This window comes from Molossus molossus, unplaced genomic scaffold (genome assembly GCF_014108415.1).
Source record: "Molossus molossus isolate mMolMol1 unplaced genomic scaffold, mMolMol1.p scaffold_m16_p_18, whole genome shotgun sequence".
NCBI classification, from domain to species: domain Eukaryota; kingdom Metazoa; phylum Chordata; class Mammalia; order Chiroptera; family Molossidae; genus Molossus; species Molossus molossus.
The window spans coordinates 65915750-65932712 of record NW_023425353.1 but is presented as its reverse complement, the minus strand read 5'-3'; the positions used below and the strand labels follow the sequence as shown (position 1 = coordinate 65932712).

General features: G+C 62.8%; 1 protein-coding gene across 2 annotated transcripts; it reads left to right on the top strand.

The window, feature by feature from the left end:
* Nucleotides 1-234: 234 nt before the first annotated feature.
* Nucleotides 235-16963, top strand: LOC118633316 (twinfilin-2). Of its 2 annotated transcripts, none has more exons than XM_036267129.1 (9): nt 235-397; nt 3658-3735; nt 6141-6319; nt 6653-6748; nt 6944-7048; nt 7146-7271; nt 7960-8110; nt 9121-9242; nt 9499-10079. In XM_036267129.1, the coding sequence occupies exons 1-9, from the start codon at nt 373-375 to the stop codon at nt 9664-9666; spliced, it is 1050 nt and encodes a 349-aa protein (XP_036123022.1). In that variant the 5' UTR covers nt 235-372; the 3' UTR covers nt 9667-10079. The 2 variants fall into 2 exon arrangements, with proteins under 2 accessions (XP_036123022.1, XP_036123021.1); XM_036267128.1 differs by lacking the exon at nt 9499-10079 and adding an exon at nt 13857-16963 and having other exon boundaries at nt 299-397.

Here is a 16963-nt window from a genome sequence, read left to right as displayed (position 1 = left end):
CGCGGTGCGTGTGCGCCTCCCTGCTTGCCAACCCCGCCGGCCCGGGGCGCACAGACGCGCACGCAGAGAGCGGACCCCTCCGCCACACACAGGCACGCGCAGGCGCGCAGCACGCCCCCAGCGCCCGGCCCGACGCCCACCCGGAACAAGGGGCGCTCTGTGCGCACGCGCGGCCCCAAGTCCCGCCCCCTCCCGGCCGCGCCCGTGGGGGCGGGGCGTGCCGGGGGCGGGTCCTGCGGCACCGCCCGGGAAGCTGCGCGCGGCTGGGCGGCCCCCGCCACATCCTCCTCCTCCTGCGAGTCCAAGCCAGCGGAGCCGGGCCGGGGCCAAGCCGAGGGCTCCGAGGGCGCGGGCGGAGCGGGGCACGGAGCCATGGCGCACCAAACGGGCATCCACGGTGAGGGCGGATGCGGGCGGGCGGGCAGGGGGCAGAGGGTCTCCACCCGCCGCTGCACCCCCTCCGCGGCTCTCGGCTCCTGCGTCCTCCCCGGCACCAGTCCGAGAAGCTTCCTGTTCTCTCTGCTGCCGCGGGCGCCTGGGGTGGGCACATCTCGCGGGAGGGGGCACTAACTGTGCCTAGTTGGGAGTGGGTGTACCTGGAAGTATACAGCTGGGCGGAAGTTTCTGTGTTCGGTGTGCCCATCCGGGGGTGGATGTGACTGTGTGTGCCCATCTATGGATTTTTGTTCCTTTTGGGGGGTGGGTGTACCCGGATGTGCACATCTGGGAAAGTGTGCACGCATGTGCACTTGTCTTGTGTGTACAGCCAGTGTGTGCTCCTCTGGGTGCACATGCACTAGTGGCTGATTGAAAGGATACAGTAACACGGAACCATTTTACACATAAGTGTTTCGCGACTCTGCACACGTCTGTGGGTGTCTGTGTGCACAATTTGGGTGCATCTGGGTGTACATTTGTTACCATGGATGCATGTACTGGATGTGTCTGTGTATGGCTTGTATGGGTTTGTGTCTGTTTGAGGAGGCTCCTCCCAGAACCCTCACACACTCCTGCAAGCTAGGCTGGGGAAACCTGGGACAGGGCCCTCAGAGTGGGATGGGGAGAGTGCCCTTGACCTCAGACCCCCCCCCCCATTTTCCTCTCTGATCTGAGTCTGCCCCAGCCAGAGTTGGAAGGTTCCAGTTCCAGGTTGGGAACATAGAAGAGGGTCCGAATATGGGGTTTATGGGGAAGGGTCCTAGCCCTAGAAACTCCAGGCCAGCACCCCCCAACCCCAAGCTTCTCCAAACCAGAGCATCACCCCCTTCCCCCAAAGGCCTCAGTTTTTTCCTTGGACAGATTGGGAGAGAAGCAGTGGCCAGGAGCCAAGTATCCTCAGTGTCCCCCTCCACTGGCCTGGGAAGGCTGCCTGGCTGTGCAGAAGGTCCAGACTGCCTGCTCAGAGAACCGGTGGTTTGGCCATCAGCCACTCTTCCACCACACCGGGATCTCCACCCAGCGCCACCATCGACCGGCCTGACCGCCTGGATCTTGGCCTGTGGTTGTGGCCACTAGGTGGCCAGACTGCCTTGAGAGGGTTTCCCTGGCCCCGCCCCACAGGACCAGAGAAGGCCTGAGCCTGGGTCAGGGCCAGCCTCCCACCAGGTGGGCCAGCCTGTGTCCAGGAGGAGCTGGAGGGCCTGCGTCAGGACTCAGCCCTTAGGAGGGAACAGCTGATTGAAGTCCCTTCCTTCCCTTTTGCGTTCTCATTGCTGCCTCCACCTGAGAGGGGATGGGAAGTTAGGTTCCTGCTGTGGTCAGGGCCCTACTTCAGCCTCTCACTTCCAAACGGCGAGGCAGCCCCCCTGCCTGTGAGCCATGCACTCATTTCTGCCTGGGCAGGTGGGAGGAGAGACTGCCCTGGACACCCAGGTGCCAGCCTATCCTGGCCATAGGTGTGAATCTGCTGACCTCAGAGCAGGGCAGGGGAGGGACCTGTAACCTGAGCTCAAGGGATGGGGGGTGGGCAAGGCAGCAGGGGTGGGGCAGGGGGCATGAATCTTTGATGATAAGAGGCTCAGGTGTCCCAGGCCTGGCCTCTGGATTATTGATGGTGGCTGGGAGGCATGGGGGTTGTCTCTTCCCCTTCTGGGGTGTCATTGTCCTGGTAATACTAGAAGGGATGTGTCAGCCTCTCTGGGAGAGCTTCTTGGCCTTCGGGCCCGAAGGTCTGAGCAGGTAGGAGCAGCTCTGCACACCTGCCCTGCTGTCCTTACAGTAATAAAGTCAGCATGTTGTTAGTAGCAGCCTGTTACAGGGAGCGCTTTCTCCCATTCGCTCCTCACCGCAGCCCCCTGCACTTGGGGAGTTTGAGGTTAAGGGAGGTCGGAGGTCACACACAGCTGTGGGAAAGGTGGTGCCCCAGAGGCCAGGGCTTCAGGGACCTGCTGGGGCTCTGCAGGTGGGTAGTTCTGCTGGCCCAGTGGGCAGTCTGCTGAGTGCCGAGGGCCTGTGGGCTCATCTGGGACCCTGCCCATCCAGTGGCCTTGGAGGGTGGTACACAGCCGAGGTCTCAGGCTCCGGTCACTTGCATGAGGGGCACCTGAGGACAGGACCAGAATTTGTTTCCTAAAGGCCCCCCCGCCCCCGAACTGCGGGTCCTATAAATATTCTCTGACCTCAGTTCTCCAGCGGTGTTCTGCAGAACTTTCCTGACACCTAGGAAGGTCAAGGTCATGCTGGCTGGCCCTGCGTATCCAGAGACCAAGTCGGGCCCTTGTCCACTTGGACCTTGCTTTCTCCCTGAACCACAGTGCCTCTGTGACTTCCCATGGCTCCCGGGCTCTGACCATGATCCTCACTTCTGCACTGGGGTCCTCAGTCATTGGCTGTCACCTTCCAGCTCTGTGGCCCAAGCACCAAGGAAGGGTCTGTTTTGGAGAGTTCCTGAGTCACTTCCTCCTCCATGAAGCTTTCCCAACTGCCTGGCGGTGGGAGCTTGTCCCCGCAGGGCTGTGTTCCTGAATGCCTGCCTGTGTGCATCTGTGTGTACTTTGTACACACCTGCCCGCAAACGTCTTCGCCAAGCTCTGCGTTTGCTCTTCGTGCGTGTGTTCGTGCCCTGGGCGCTGCGGCTGGGTGTGCACGTGTCTGCGTGTGCGCATCTGTTTGTGTTAGACCAGCCGAGCATGTGCACGTGGACGAGGGCGTTTGCAGTGCTGCTGCTCTGTTACCAGCACGTGTTGATGTGCTGCGTTCACACATGCTGGGCTGTGTACCTGTTTGTTGCCACATACATGTGTGCATGTGTGTGTGCATACATGCACACGCAATGTGTGTTAATGGGCAGAATGTTCATGTGTTTCTGTCTGTGGTTGTGACAGTACTGAGTGTGGCCCAGTCCAGCTCAGCACCGGGCCTTCCTCCGACTGGCCTGGCCCGCCCAGAGCCCACCCATCCTTGGACGGGTGTCCCATCCCTGATGCCCTGTCACCAGAGCTACTCCAGCCAGCAGGCCACTCGCCTGCCACCTCAGCTGGCTAAATTTGGGAGCTTATGTTCGGCGGCCATCTCAGGTTCCCAGTCACATGGGGGGCTGTATTTAACCCGGCTCCCGGCTCCGCCACCAGACCCCGCAGGACAGAGCAGGCCTGAGCGTGTCCCTGCCGCGCTGCTTGCCCCGCCCGCTCATCCTCACCATGTTCCTTGTTCTTGTAGCCACCGAGGAGCTGAAGGAATTCTTTGCCAAGGCCCGGGCTGGCTCTGTCCGGCTCATCAAAGTCGTCATCGAAGACGGTGAGTGCCCCTTGCCCCTACGAGGTGGGACGTAGGCTGGGTGCGGGACCCAGCTGCTTCTCTGGGAAGTGGGGGGATGTTGGCTTCCAGCCCACTCAGGGCCTCAGTTTCCCCATCTGGGAACGGGGGTGCCTTGTAGGAGAGCACCGGAGGGGGCGTGATCCTTGCCCCTGTTACACAGAGCAGGGGACTGGAGCTGAGGGGGTAGCGGGGAGGGCCTAGCCCTGGACCCCTGCCAGCACCCCGCCCAGAGGCTGTGTAGGGATGGGGTGGGAAGGGGGGAGCAGGGAATAAATTAGGCCTGGCCCTGCCCCGCCTCCGCCAGCTTGGCTGCTGGCCAGGGGGAGTCCTGAGGAGGAGCAGGCCTGCCCTCAGAGAGTGGGGAGGACTGCCTGCAGCTCGCCGAGATGTGGATGGGGGATTCTAGGCTTGGCCGGCCTCGGAAGGGGCTGGGAGGGTTTGAGGGAGAGAGGAGTAGATCAAAGCTTGTGGGGCCAGGTGGAGGCCCCTCCCCCATTCTTCTGTGCTGAGGGGCTGTCCCTGGAGATGAGGGTACCGCTCTGGGCCTGGGGGTGGGCCGGCCCTTCAGCCATGCAGTTCTGGGCCCTTCAAGGGCTCCCCGGACGGGCTTGTGCCCAGATGGCTCTCATACGTTGAATCGGCTCAGTGCAGGGTCTGCCCAGACAGGACGTCCCTAAGATACTGAGCAGAGGACTCTCGAGGTGGGCTCTCACCCGGCTCAGTTCGGCCTACGGTTGTTGGGACAGCTGGGAGTGCCGGGAGGGTCCAGGCCCCTGACAGTGACCACTGCCCATCTGCAACTGAGTGTGGCCCAGGTCTTGGTTTTTCTACAGAAACTACGAATTCTGCCCTGGCTTGTTTGGCTCAGCGGTTAGAGCATCGGCCTGTGGTCCGGAGAGACCCGGGTTCGGTTCCCGCTAAGGGCACGTACCTCGGTTGCGGTTTGTCCCCGGCCCTGGTTGGGTTGTGTGGGTGGCAGCCACTCGATGTGTCCCTTTCACGTCGATGTTTCTCTCTCTCTCTGTTCCTCCCTCTCCCTCCCACTCTACCTGAACTAAAATGGAAAAATGTCCTCGGGTGAGGATGATAAAAAAAAAAAGAAAGAAACTATGAATTCTACTTCTTACGTAAAACGTCCACGTCTGAGCACGTGGGCAGCAAGGTGAACAGCGTTGGCGGCGCTGTTGGGGCCAGCTCGGCCTGTGACTGCTGGTTCCCGACCCTGACCCCATCTGAGTCAGGGAGGGCAGGGCAGGAGGCCAAGGCTCCAGAGAGGCGGCTGAGTTGTGAGGCCTGGCATGTTGGGTCCCTTGTCCCCATCTGGAGGTCCCAGTGGTTAGGTACCAGGACCTTGCCCCCCTTTTCCCTCCATCCTGGGCCTGTGCACCAGCCAGGGGTGGCAAGCCTGTGGCCCCAGGCGTTGAGAGGTGCTGCTCCTGATGTGTTACTTCTTGGGCAGGGCCACAGCTGGCGGGGGGCAGCAGGGTCCCTGCTTGCATGGTGTTTGGTGGGGGCCCCGTCTCCCTCTTTCCCGCACACTTGCTCCTGTAGGTCCCCGTGACCTGCAGCTGGGAGCCCGCTGCTGAGCACATTTGTTCTGAGAAGGCCGGGCCGGGGGTTGTGTGGGTGCCCTGGGCTGAGGGGAGGAGGGGAGCAGGAGGTGGCACGGTGGGGTAGTGGGTGAGTGTCCGAGAGGGGCCGATTGTTGGTGGCTGTGAGCACATATCCCCGTGTCTCCCTGTGGTTGTGTTTCGGGTCATCTGTGGGCAGTCTGGCGGCTGTCTCTGGCGGGCAGCTGTGTCATTCATTCCCTCATTCACTCACTCACTCACTCACTCATTCACTCACTCACTCACTCACTCATCCACTCACTCATTACTCATTCACTCACTCACTCATTCACTCACTCATTCACTTACTCATTCACTCACTCATTCACTTACTCATTCACTCACTCATTCACTTACTCATTCACTCACTCATTCACTTACTCATTCACTCACTCATTCACTCACTCACTCCCTCCCTCACTCACTCACTCACTCATTCACTCACTCACTCATTACTCACTCATTCACTCACTCATTCACTCACTCACTCATTACTCACTCACTCATTCACTCACTCATTACTCTCATTCCCTCACTCACTCATTCACTCACTCACTCATTACTCACTCATTCACTCACTCACTCACTCACTCCCTCCCTCCCTCACTCACTCACTCATCCACTCATTCACTCACTCATTCACTCACTCACTCACTGCTTCAGTCCCATAGCCTCGTCCTCCGGGGCCTTGGGGGCTCCAGGGGAGGTGGGCGGGTGGCCGCGTGGTGGGTGTGGACACAGCAGTGCCTGGGCTCACCCGGCCTCTCCCCTCAGAGCAGCTCGTGCTGGGCGCGGCACGGGAGCCCGTGGGCAGCTGGGACCAGGACTATGACGCGGCTGTGCTGCCACTGCTGGGTGCCCAGCAGCCCTGCTACCTGCTGTACCGTCTGGACTCGAAGAATGCCCAGGGCTTCGAGTGGCTTTTCCTCGCCTGGTCGCCCGACAGCTCCCCCGTGAGTCCTAGGCCCTGCCTGGTCCCAGGCTCGAGGGAAGGGGAGCTGGCCTGGTCAAGACAAGGCTCAGCCCTGGGGAGTCGCGGGGAGAGACATCAGGTCCTGCCCTGGAGAGTCAGGGACAAGGCCCTCGGGTGGCCTGCAGCCCTCCTGGCCGCCTCAGCCTGGTTCCGGGAGCCAGAGGTTGGGTGGGTGAGGGCTTTCCCTGCTGTCCGAGCTGCCTCCGCGGGATGGGTGGGCACAGGGGGTGACCGGCCCCCACCCAGAGGCTCCTGCCTGCTGGAGAGACAGCCCTGCCTGGGGGGGACTCACAGTTTGACCCCTGCCATTCAGGTGCGGCTGAAGATGCTGTACGCAGCCACCCGGGCCACGGTGAAGAAGGAGTTTGGAGGCGGCCACGTCAAGGACGAGCTCTTCGGGACCGTGAAGGTAGTGCCCCAGGCCAGGACCTCCGAGCCTGGATCACAGAGGATGAGATGGGGCTCAGGGTCACAGAGCAAGTGGGCACCGGGCTTGGGGATGAGTGGGGAGGGCTGAGAGAGCCCAGGGGCTGCAGGTGGGGTGCTCCGTGGGCTTCTGGCAGCCCGCCAGGGGCCCCTTTATGCCTCTGCATCCACTGGCCAGGACGATCTCTCCTTGGCTGGGTACCAGAAGCACCTGTCGTCCTGTGCTGCTCCCGCCCCGCTGACCTCGGCCGAGAGAGAGCTTCAGCAGATCCGTATCAACGAGGTAGGGGCGCCTGCGGGGTGGGCCCCGGGGCCCTCCAGGCGATGTCAGGCCGTGCTCCCTGGGGGGCTGCAGTCGCTCACTGTGCACCTGCACCCAGGTGAAGACAGAGATCAGCGTGGAGAGCAAGCACCAGACGCTGCAGGGCCTCGCCTTCCCCCTGCAGCCAGAGGCCCAGCGGGCACTGCAGCAGCTCAAGCGCAAGGCCATCAACTACATCCAGCTGGTGGGTGTGCGCCCTGCCCAGGCCCCCGCCAGGCGCCGCGCCCCCACCCGCCTGCTCACACCTGCGCGTGAAGACGGACACCACGCCCCTGGCCCGTCCACCGCAGCGCACCTGCGCACTGGCCTGCCGCCACTCCTGTCCCTGGACCTGTGTCCATTTTGGGTGCAGCTGCTATGTGTCGTGGGTGCACTCTGTCCCCCTGCCTTGTCCCTGCTCGTGTGCAGGGACACCTGTGCACACTGTCCGTCCTCCTGCCCACCACACTGCGTACACATACTCACCCCTGGTCCGCTGACCCCTCAGCCCTGAGCCCCTTCCTGTCCCAGACTCTCCTGCAGCCCCCTGACCACCCTGTCCCCAGGCAGGGCCCTCTGATCCAGCAGTTCAGGCCCCCCCCCCAACAGAATGGTTCCTCCTAAGACGGTGCCCCAAGAGGCCTCTTCTGGGGATGGGCTGGCCCAAGGTCAAGGCCCTTCCCACTTCCTGTCCACAGCCCTGGGTGGAGCCTTTGCTAGGAGAGTTTTCAAAGGGGCCAAGTTCAGGCCGGGACGGGGGCCACTGGAGAGGGGCGTCCTGGCAGAGGGAGCTCCTGCCTGCCAGCCCACCCACCACCTCGGGAACTCTTGTTTGGTGGGTGGGCCTGGGCCCTCCCTCATCTGTGCCTTCCTGTCCCACTGCCCCTCGGCAGAAGCTGGACCTGGAGCGGGAGACGATCGAGCTGGTGCACACCGAGCCCACGGACGTGGCCCACCTGCCCTCGCGGGTGCCCCGAGAGGCCGCCCGCTACCACTTCTTCCTCTACAAGCACACCCACGAGGGCGACCCGCTGGAGTCCGTGGGTCAGTGCCACAGCGGGCCCAGGCCGGGTGGGCGGAGCAGGCTGGCCCGCGGCGGGGGCTGCCCACTCACCCCTGTCCCCGCAGTGTTCATCTACTCCATGCCGGGTACAAGTGCAGCATCAAGGAGCGCATGCTCTGCTCCAGCTGCCCACTCACCCCCGCCCCCCGTCCCCGCAGTGTTCATCTACTCCATGCCGGGTACAAGTGCAGCATCAAGGAGCGCATGCTCTACTCCAGCTGCCCACTCACCCCCGCCCCCTGTCCCCGCAGTGTTCATCTACTCCATGCCGGGTACAGGTGCAGCATCAAGGAGCGCATGCTCTACTCCAGCTGCCCACTCACCCCCGCCCCCCGTCCCCGCAGTGTTCATCTACTCCATGCCGGGTACAGGTGCAGCATCAAGGAGCGCATGCTCTACTCCAGCTGCCCACTCACCCCCCTCCCCGTCCCCGCAGTGTTCATCTACTCCATGCCGGGTACAGGTGCAGCATCAAGGAGCGCATGCTCTACTCCAGCTGCCCACTCACCCCCCTCCCCATCCCCGCAGTGTTCATCTACTCCATGCCGGGTACAGGTGCAGCATCAAGGAGCGCATGCTCTACTCCAGCTGCCCACTCACCCCCCTCCCCGTCCCCGCAGTGTTCATCTACTCCATGCCGGGTACAGGTGCAGCATCAAGGAGCGCATGCTCTACTCCAGCTGCCCACTCACCCCCCTCCCCGTCCCCGCAGTGTTCATCTACTCCATGCCGGGTACAGGTGCAGCATCAAGGAGCGCATGCTCTGCTCCAGCTGCCCACTCACCCCGCCCCCCCTCCCCGCAGTGTTCATCTACTCCATGCCGGGTACAGGTGCAGCATCAAGGAGCGCATGCTCTACTCCAGCTGCCCACTCACCCCCCTCCCCGTCCCCGCAGTGTTCATCTACTCCATGCCGGGGTACAAGTGCAGCATCAAGGAGCGCATGCTCTACTCCAGCTGCACACTCACCCCCGCCCCCTCTTCCCCGCAGTGTTCATCTACTCCATGCCGGGGTACAAGTGCAGCATCAAGGAGCGCATGCTCTACTCCAGCTGCAAGAGCCGTCTCCTCGACTCCGTGGAGCAGGACTTCCAGCTGGAGATCGCCAAGAAGGTGGGCACGGGTGGGGAAACAGGCCCAAGGGGAGCATGCACTGTGCAGCTGCCCCACTGACCCATGGCCCGGACAGGCCCTCGCTCCCAGGCCTCCTGTCCCCAGGTGTGGAAGCAGGGGTTACCGAGGTGTGCGGGGCGACAGGCACTAGGACCTGTGCTCCTGGAGGTGCCGTCCCAGGTGGGGGTCTGGGAGGAGACATCCCCAGGCGGGGTGCCCCAGGAGCAGGGGTGACAGTCTCGCCCCACCCACCCAGATGGAGATCGGTGACGGGGCGGAGCTGACCGCCGAGTTCTTGTACGACGAGGTGCACCCCAAGCAGCAGGCCTTCAAGCAGGCCTTCGCCAAGCCCAAGGGCCCCGGGGGCAAGCGGGGCCACAAGCGCCTCATCCGTGGCCCCGGCGAGAACGGGGACGACAGCTAAGGAGGTGGGACCCGAGTCGTGCTGGCGTGTGGACTGTGGGTGCCCGCCTCGCCACTCCCCATCGCCGCCCTCCTTCCTAGCCGGGGCTCCGGGCAGGGTCTCCTTGTGGGGCCGGAGGGCTGGTGCGGATCCCTCTCGGCTTCTGGGGGCCACTGGGCTGGCATTTGTGCCCTTCCCCCCATTGCTCCCCCTGCCTCTTACCCGTGTGCCCAGAGTGTCTGGGGACCCTGCTTGGCTGTCTCCGGGGCCTGGCATGAACTTGGCCCCCAAGCAAACTGAGACTAGGGACCCAGCACAGCCCAGAAGCCTTGGGCCACAAGGGGTGGGCTCACTCAGGGCTGGGGTAGGGGGCCACTGCAGGACGAGATGGTTGAATGCTGTATTTTTTAAAGAATAAAATATTTTTAAATCAACACCCGAGTCTGGCTCAAGGAGCACCTCTGGTCCTGGGCATTGGGAGCCCCTGTGGATGTAACTGCCTCTTCCCCACTCAGCAGGTGTCGGGGAGAGTCTGCCTGTGTGGGTGCCAGGGCACAGCCTGACAGGTCCCCTTGCTGGCGGGAGCTTGGCCCGGGGGAGCCAACTCCACTGTGGCACAGGGATCTGGGGGTGTGGGTTTCCCATGGCTCTCCAGGTTCCCCAGACTTACTGGCTTTAAGCAACACAAATGTGTTTTCTTACAGTTACTTTAAGTCTGGAGTGAGTCTCACGGGCTAACACCTGCGCATTGGCAGGGGCGGTTCCCTCGGGAGAAGTCATGCCCCCCCTCCTCCAGGGGCTGGAGGCCCCATTCCTCCATCAGCAAGGCCAGAAGCACAGCCTCTGGTTCAGATTCTGGTCCTACTTCCTCTGCTGTGGCCACATCCCCTCCGCCTGTCTTACAAAGGATGTTTCTGACTCTAGTCACTTCCCCTCCCTGCTGGTGCAGGAGACCCCTCCTGGAACCTTTACTCCACCTACCGAGTCCTTTGTGAAAGAACATGCGCAGCTTGGAGTGGACGAGGTCTCCCTGGGCACTCTGCCCCGCGGCGTCCCGGCCTCTGGGCTGCGGGGTGGCCGGCGGTCTGGACATCTGCGATCTCGGAATGTGCCGAGTGTGCACGCAGACTCCCATTGGCGCAGCTCCATCCCGCGCACCGTGTCAGCCCCAAGGCAGGCAGCGTGACTTCTGGAGACGGGGAGGGTCTGGGATCCCAGGGACTCGGCAGGAGGTATGCAAGGTAAGGACATGCAGGGTCAGTGAGGGTCCAGCTTCTGTCCTCCTGGGAGCATATCCTGGGCTAGGGCTCAGGCCCGTGTCCTGTCCCTGGGGCCTTTCGCGGGCCCTACTAAAGACCCTGGAATTGCAGGGAAGAGAGCTGGACCCAGAGAAGGAGGTCAGTCCTGGCTCGCTCCAAACACTGGTTCCCAGGTGGGCAGAAAGACTGTGCTGGTGCCCCCATGCTGCTCGACCCCTGGGGCCCATGAGCCAGCCAGACGCCTGGCAGCTTGGAGCCTGCCTGTGGTGACACCCACCCCGCTGTGCAGCCCTGCCTCCCAGCAGAAGCCCTCTCTGCTCGTTCGTTCATTGTCACTCAGAGACGCCTGCCCAGAGCTGAGTGCCGGACAGTCATGGATTCAACAAATACTGAGCACCCACCACGTGCTGGGCACTGGGCTGGGCCTTGGAGATATAGACAAGATCCTGGCCCTCAAAAAGTTGACATTCCAGCCCTGGCCAGTTTGGCTCAGCGGTTAAAGCATCAGTCTGCGGACCAATGAGTCGTGGGTTCGATTCCGGTCAAGGGCATGTACCTCCATTGTGGTTCGTCCCCGGCCCTGGTCAGGTCGTGCGGGAGGCAACCAGCGGATGTGTCTCACACCAATGTTCCTCTCTCCCTCCCTCAAACTTAATCTGAAGATAAACAGAAAAAGAAATATCCTCGGGTGAAAATTTTTTTCAAAAGTTGATCTTTCAGCAGGACAATAAGACAACATTTAATAGACAATGAAAAAGCCAGGATATGGTGTGTTCGTTGGTAAACACTTATGACAAAAACAGCCAGTCGCCTGGCCAGTGCGGCTCCGTGGTTGAGCGTCGACCCATGCACCAAGAGGTTATCGGTCAATTCCTGGTCAGGACACATGCCCAGGTTGTGGGCCCGATCCCCAGTGGGAGGTGGCCAGTCAATGTTCTCTCTCATCGATGTTTCTGTCGCTCTTCCTCTCCCTCTCTCGCTAAAATCAATAAAGAAAAATAAAAAGAAAAGGAAGAAAAACAGCCAGAGAAGGGGCTGAGGCGTCGAGGCCCAGGGTGAGAAAGTTACACAAGTCAGGGAAGGCCTCAAGGGTGTGAGCACAGACATCAGGGAGGCGCTAGAGGCCACTTGGGAGTGCCTGAGAGAAGAGCTTCCAGGCAGCGGGAACTGTATGTTCAAAGGTCCTGGGGTGGGAGAGGGGACAGGTGTGTCCAAGCCACCGCAGGAGGCCAGTGTGGCTGGAGACTGGTCACGGAGGCACTGGGAGGGCAGATCCCATGGGGCCTCGTTGGCCATTTTTTTGACTCCAGAAAGGGCCGCGGAGGGGTCCGAGCAGGGGAGGGACCTAACGTGACCCGGCCAGATGTGAGCAGGCTGTGGGCATGAGGCGAAGCAGGCCGGCCGTGAGGAGGTGCGTTGGTCTAGGCAGAAAGCATGGTGGCTCAGACCAGGCTGGTGGAGGTGAGGATCGTGGGCAACGGGCAGACGCTGGGCAGATCCGGAAGTGGAGCCCGACTTGCTGAGGGGCTTGGGTCCCCCTGAGGCTTTGGGCCTGAGGAGTGTGGGAGGAGCCGGCTGGGGAGGGTGAGTCAGGAGACCCCGCTGGCCCAGCTCGGGGTTGGCGCTGGACTTGGCACCAGGAATCTGGGGATGCAGAAGAGGAGGCCCTGCTCCAGAGGAAGTGGCAGGCCGTGGGGGAGGCGGGTGCAGCGGGATGAGGCCAGGGCTCCCCCTTCATGGCTACACCGGCCCCGCAGAGCTCTGGGGCAGGCAGGGAGTCACAGAGGACATGGCCCTGGCAGGGTGTCAGCATGCCCGCCGAGGTCCGGCACTGCCCCTGGGCTCTGGCCTTCCTGTCCCCCAGAATTCCAGGAAGACAGGTGCGAGCCCCAGGGGGCAGTGTGGCTGGTCAGGGCAGGCTGGGGGTAACAGGGAGGGGAGTGAAAGCGGAAGGAGCCAGGGGGCCCTCCTGTCTGCCATCTGTCTATGCAAATGGCCTCTGACTCATTGCACCCCTCACCCCCACCCCTGCTGCCTTAGGCAGGGAGGGGGCTACGAGCTTGTGAAATTCTCACTTCCTCTGTTCCCAGCATCACAGCGGGAAGGGACAGCATACCAAGCAAGACCCTCTGGAGAAGTCCCCACTCCTTGTCATGGTAGGACAGCAGCCCTTGGCCCGCCGGGGAGGGGACAGCCTGGGGACTGGGGAGAAAGTGGGCTTGGCAGCTGCGGACCACAATGGAAAGGGCCACAACTCACACGGCCCCGAGGACACTCCCTGAACCCTGAAGCCAGAGCAGAAGCCCCGCTCCGAGCAGGCAGCCCCCCTGCGTGGATGAGGAGGCTGAGGCTGGCTCTAGGTGCCCAGGGGTGAAGGCAAAGCTGGGCACCTAGGCCTGGGCTCTGTCTGACCCTTTGCTGCTCACCCCCCTCTGACCCATTCTGACCATGGACGGCCCAGCGCTCTTGGGCAGAGGGGAAAAGAGCTGGGCAGTGCCCACCCTTGCCAGGGCCCAGGGTGGTACCCAGCCCGTACCCCAGGAAGAGACCCTCATTCCTGCCTGGGTCTTGGCCAAAGGCGGAGGGAGGGGCCGGGGAGCTGGTGGAGGGCAGAGGGGCCTCGGGACTCAGGAGAGAAGAGCAATGGCCTGAGGGAGGGAGGAGGAATGGGGGAGCCCCTGGGCCCGTGGACCACCTGCTGGCTCTCTTGTCCAGCTGGGGTTTGATTGAGCGGAGGCTCTAGATCATGAGTCTGGGTTCCAGGTTTCAGAAGCTGTTCTGAGCCAAAGGCTGGGTCTGCGAACCAAGCCCAGGTTCCCCAGGAGCCTTGGAGTTGGGATGGGGGCTGGGCAGAGAGGCAGGAGCCTACCTGGGGAGGGCTGGAGGGGGGACTCCATGACGAGGGCCGAGGCGGTACAGCTGGGGCTGCACACTCATGGCCCCCACCCCCAGGGCCCCTGCCGTGGTGCCCTGCTCCCCCTGTGTCTCCTGCTGCAGGCCGAGGTGCTGGGCGTGGCCCTGGCCCAGGGCGCCCTGCCCGCCTTCCTGCCCTGCGAGCTTCAGAACAGCACCCGAGTCAACTGTGAGTGGCTGTTCCTGACATCCGTGCCCCACTTCTTAGCATCTGAGCCCCGTGGCAACATCACCAGCCTGTCCTTGCGCTGCAACCGCATCCGCCACCTTCACAACTTCGACTTTGCCCACCTGTCCAGCCTGCAGACTCTGGACCTCAAGTGGAACTGCCCGCCGAGCAGCCTCAGCATCATGCACTGGGCCTGCCACATGACCATCGAGCCCAACACCTTCCTGGCCGTGCCCACCCTGGAGGAACTGAACCTGAGCTACAACAACATCACGACCGTGCCCGCCCTGCCCCACTCCCTCAGGTACCTGTCTCTGAGCCGCACCAACATCCTGGTGATCGACCCCACCAGCTTCTGGGGCCTGCATGCCTTGAGCCACCTGTACATGGATGGCAACTGCTACTATGAGAATCCCTGCGGCCGAGCCGTGCAGGTGGCCCCGGGCGCCCTCCTGGGCCTGAGGAACCTCACCCACCTGTCGCTCAAATACAACAACCTCACGATGGTGCCCCGAAACCTGCCCCCCAGCCTGCAGAACCTGCTGCTGTCCTATAACCGCATTGTCTCCCTGGAGCCTGCAGACCTGGCCAACCTCACGGCTCTGCGTGTGCTTGACGTGGGTGGAAACTGCCGCAGGTGTGACCACGCCCGCAACCCCTGTGTGGAGTGCCCCAAGGGTTTCCCCAAGCTTCACTCCGACACCTTCAGCCACCTGAGCCACCTGGAAGGGCTGGTGCTGAAGGACAGCTCACTCTACGAACTGGACACTGGATGGTTCCACGGCCTGAGCAACCTGTCAGTGCTCGACCTGAGCGAGAACTTCCTGTCTGAGTGCATCACGTCCACCCTGGCCTTCCAGGGCCTGAAGAAGCTGCGCAAGCTCAACCTGTCTTTCAATTACCACAAGGGGGTGTCCTACGCCCACCTGGTCCTGGCCAAGTCCTTCGAGAGCCTGTTGAACTTACAGCAGCTGGACATGACTGGCATCTTCTTCCGGGAGCTCAGCGAGAACACTCTCCACTCGCTGACCCAACTACCTAGGCTGCAGCAGCTGAGCCTCCAGATGAACTTCATCAACCAGGCCCAGCTCAGCATCTTCCAGGCCTTCCCCAGCCTGTGCCATGTGGACCTGTCCAACAACCGCATCAGTGGGTCCTTGGGGTCGATGGCCTCCGCGGCGGAGGTGGATGCTGAGGAGGAGGTCCGGCTGCCCCCCGGCCCTCTAGCACCAGGCCTCCAGGACACCCCCAGCTCTGAGGACTTCATGCCAAGCTGCAAGGCCTTCAACTTCACCTTGGATCTGTCCCGGAACAACCTGGTGACCATCCACCAAGAGATGTTCTCTGGGCTGTCCCGCCTCCAGTGCCTACGCCTGAGCCACAACTGCATCTCGCAGGCGGTCAACGGCTCCCAGTTTGTGCCACTGACCAGCCTGCAGGTGCTCGACCTGTCCTACAACAAGCTGGACCTGTACCACGGGCACTCATTCACGGAGCTGCCACAGCTGCAGGCCCTGGACCTCAGCTACAACAGCCAGCCGTTCAGCATGCAGGGCGTGGGCCACAACCTCAGCTTCGTGGCGCGGCTGCGCAACCTGCGCTACCTCAGCCTGGCGCACAACTCCATCCACAGCCGCGTGTCCCCGAGGCTCAGCAGCGCCTCGCTGTGGGCCCTGGACTTCAGCGGCAATGCCCTGAACCGCATGTGGAACGAAGGAGACCTCTACCTCCACTTCTTCCAAGGCCTGAGACAGCTGGTCAGACTGGACCTGTCGCAGAACCACCTGCACGCCCTCCTGCCGCACACCCTGGGCAACCTCCCCAAGAGCCTGCGGCTGCTTCGTCTCCAGCACAACTACTTGGCCTTCTTCAACTGGAGCAGCCTGACGCTCCTGCCCAACCTGGAAACCCTGGACCTGGCGGGGAACCAGCTGAAGGCGCTGACCAACGGCAGCCTCCCTGTCGGCACGCGGCTGCAGAGGCTGGACTTCAGCCGCAACCACATCAGCTTCGTGGCCCCGGGCTTCTTCGCTCAGGCCGTAGGGCTGCAAGAGCTCAACCTCAGTGGCAACGCCCTCAAGACAGTGGAGCGCTCCTGGTTCGGCTCCATCCCGGTCAACCTGACAGTCCTGGACGTGAGCGCCAACCCCCTGCACTGCGCCTGCGGGGCGGACTTCCTGGACTTCCTGCTGGAGGTGCAGAGCGCCGTGCCCGGGCTGTCCAGCCAGGTGAAGTGCGGCAGTCCGCGCCAGCTGCAGGGCCGCAGCATCTTCGCACAGGACCTGCGCCTGTGCCTGGACGAGGCCCTCTCCTGGGACTGCTTCAGCCTCTCGCTGCTGGCTCTGGCCCTGGGCCTGGCCCTGCCCCTGCTGCAGCACCTCTGTGGCTGGGACCTCTGGTACTGCTTCTACCTGGGCCTGGCCTGGCTGTCCCGGCGGGGGCGCCGGCGGGGCAAGGATGCCCTGCTCTACGATGCCTTCGTGGTCTTCGACAAGTCGCACAGCGCGGTGGCCGACTGGGTGTACAACGAGCTGCGCGTGCAGCTGGAGGAGCGTCGCGGGCGCCGGGCGCTGCACCTGTGCCTGGAGGAGCGGGACTGGGTCCCCGGCAAGACGCTCTTCGAGAACCTGTGGGCCTCGGTCTACAGCAGCCGCAAGACGCTGTTCGTGCTGGCCCACACGGACCGGGTCAGCGGCCTCCTGCGGTCCAGCTTCCTGCTGGCCCAACAGCGCCTGCTGGAAGACCGCAAGGACGTGGTGGTGCTGGTGATCCTGAGGCCCAACGTGCGCCGCTCCCGCTACGTGCGACTCCGCCAGCACCTCTGCCGCCGGAGCGTCCTCCTCTGGCCCCAACAGCCCAGCGGCCAGAGCACCTTCTGGGCCCAGCTGGGCATGGCCCTGACCAGGGACAACCGCCACTTCTACAACCGAAACTTCTGCCGGGGCCCCACAACAGCCGGGTAGCAGGGGGCAGCCAG

Bases quoted from the DNA above. Each gene is read 5' to 3' on its own strand.
- LOC118633316 (XM_036267128.1), top strand. From the start codon at position 373: ATGGCGCACCAAACGGGCATCCACG. The intron at 398-3,657 runs GTGAGGGCGGAT...TTGTTCTTGTAG, and splicing joins GCACCAAACGGGCATCCACG to CCACCGAGGAGCTGAAGGAA. The intron at 8,111-9,120 runs GTCAGTGCCACA...TCTTCCCCGCAG, and splicing joins CGACCCGCTGGAGTCCGTGG to TGTTCATCTACTCCATGCCG.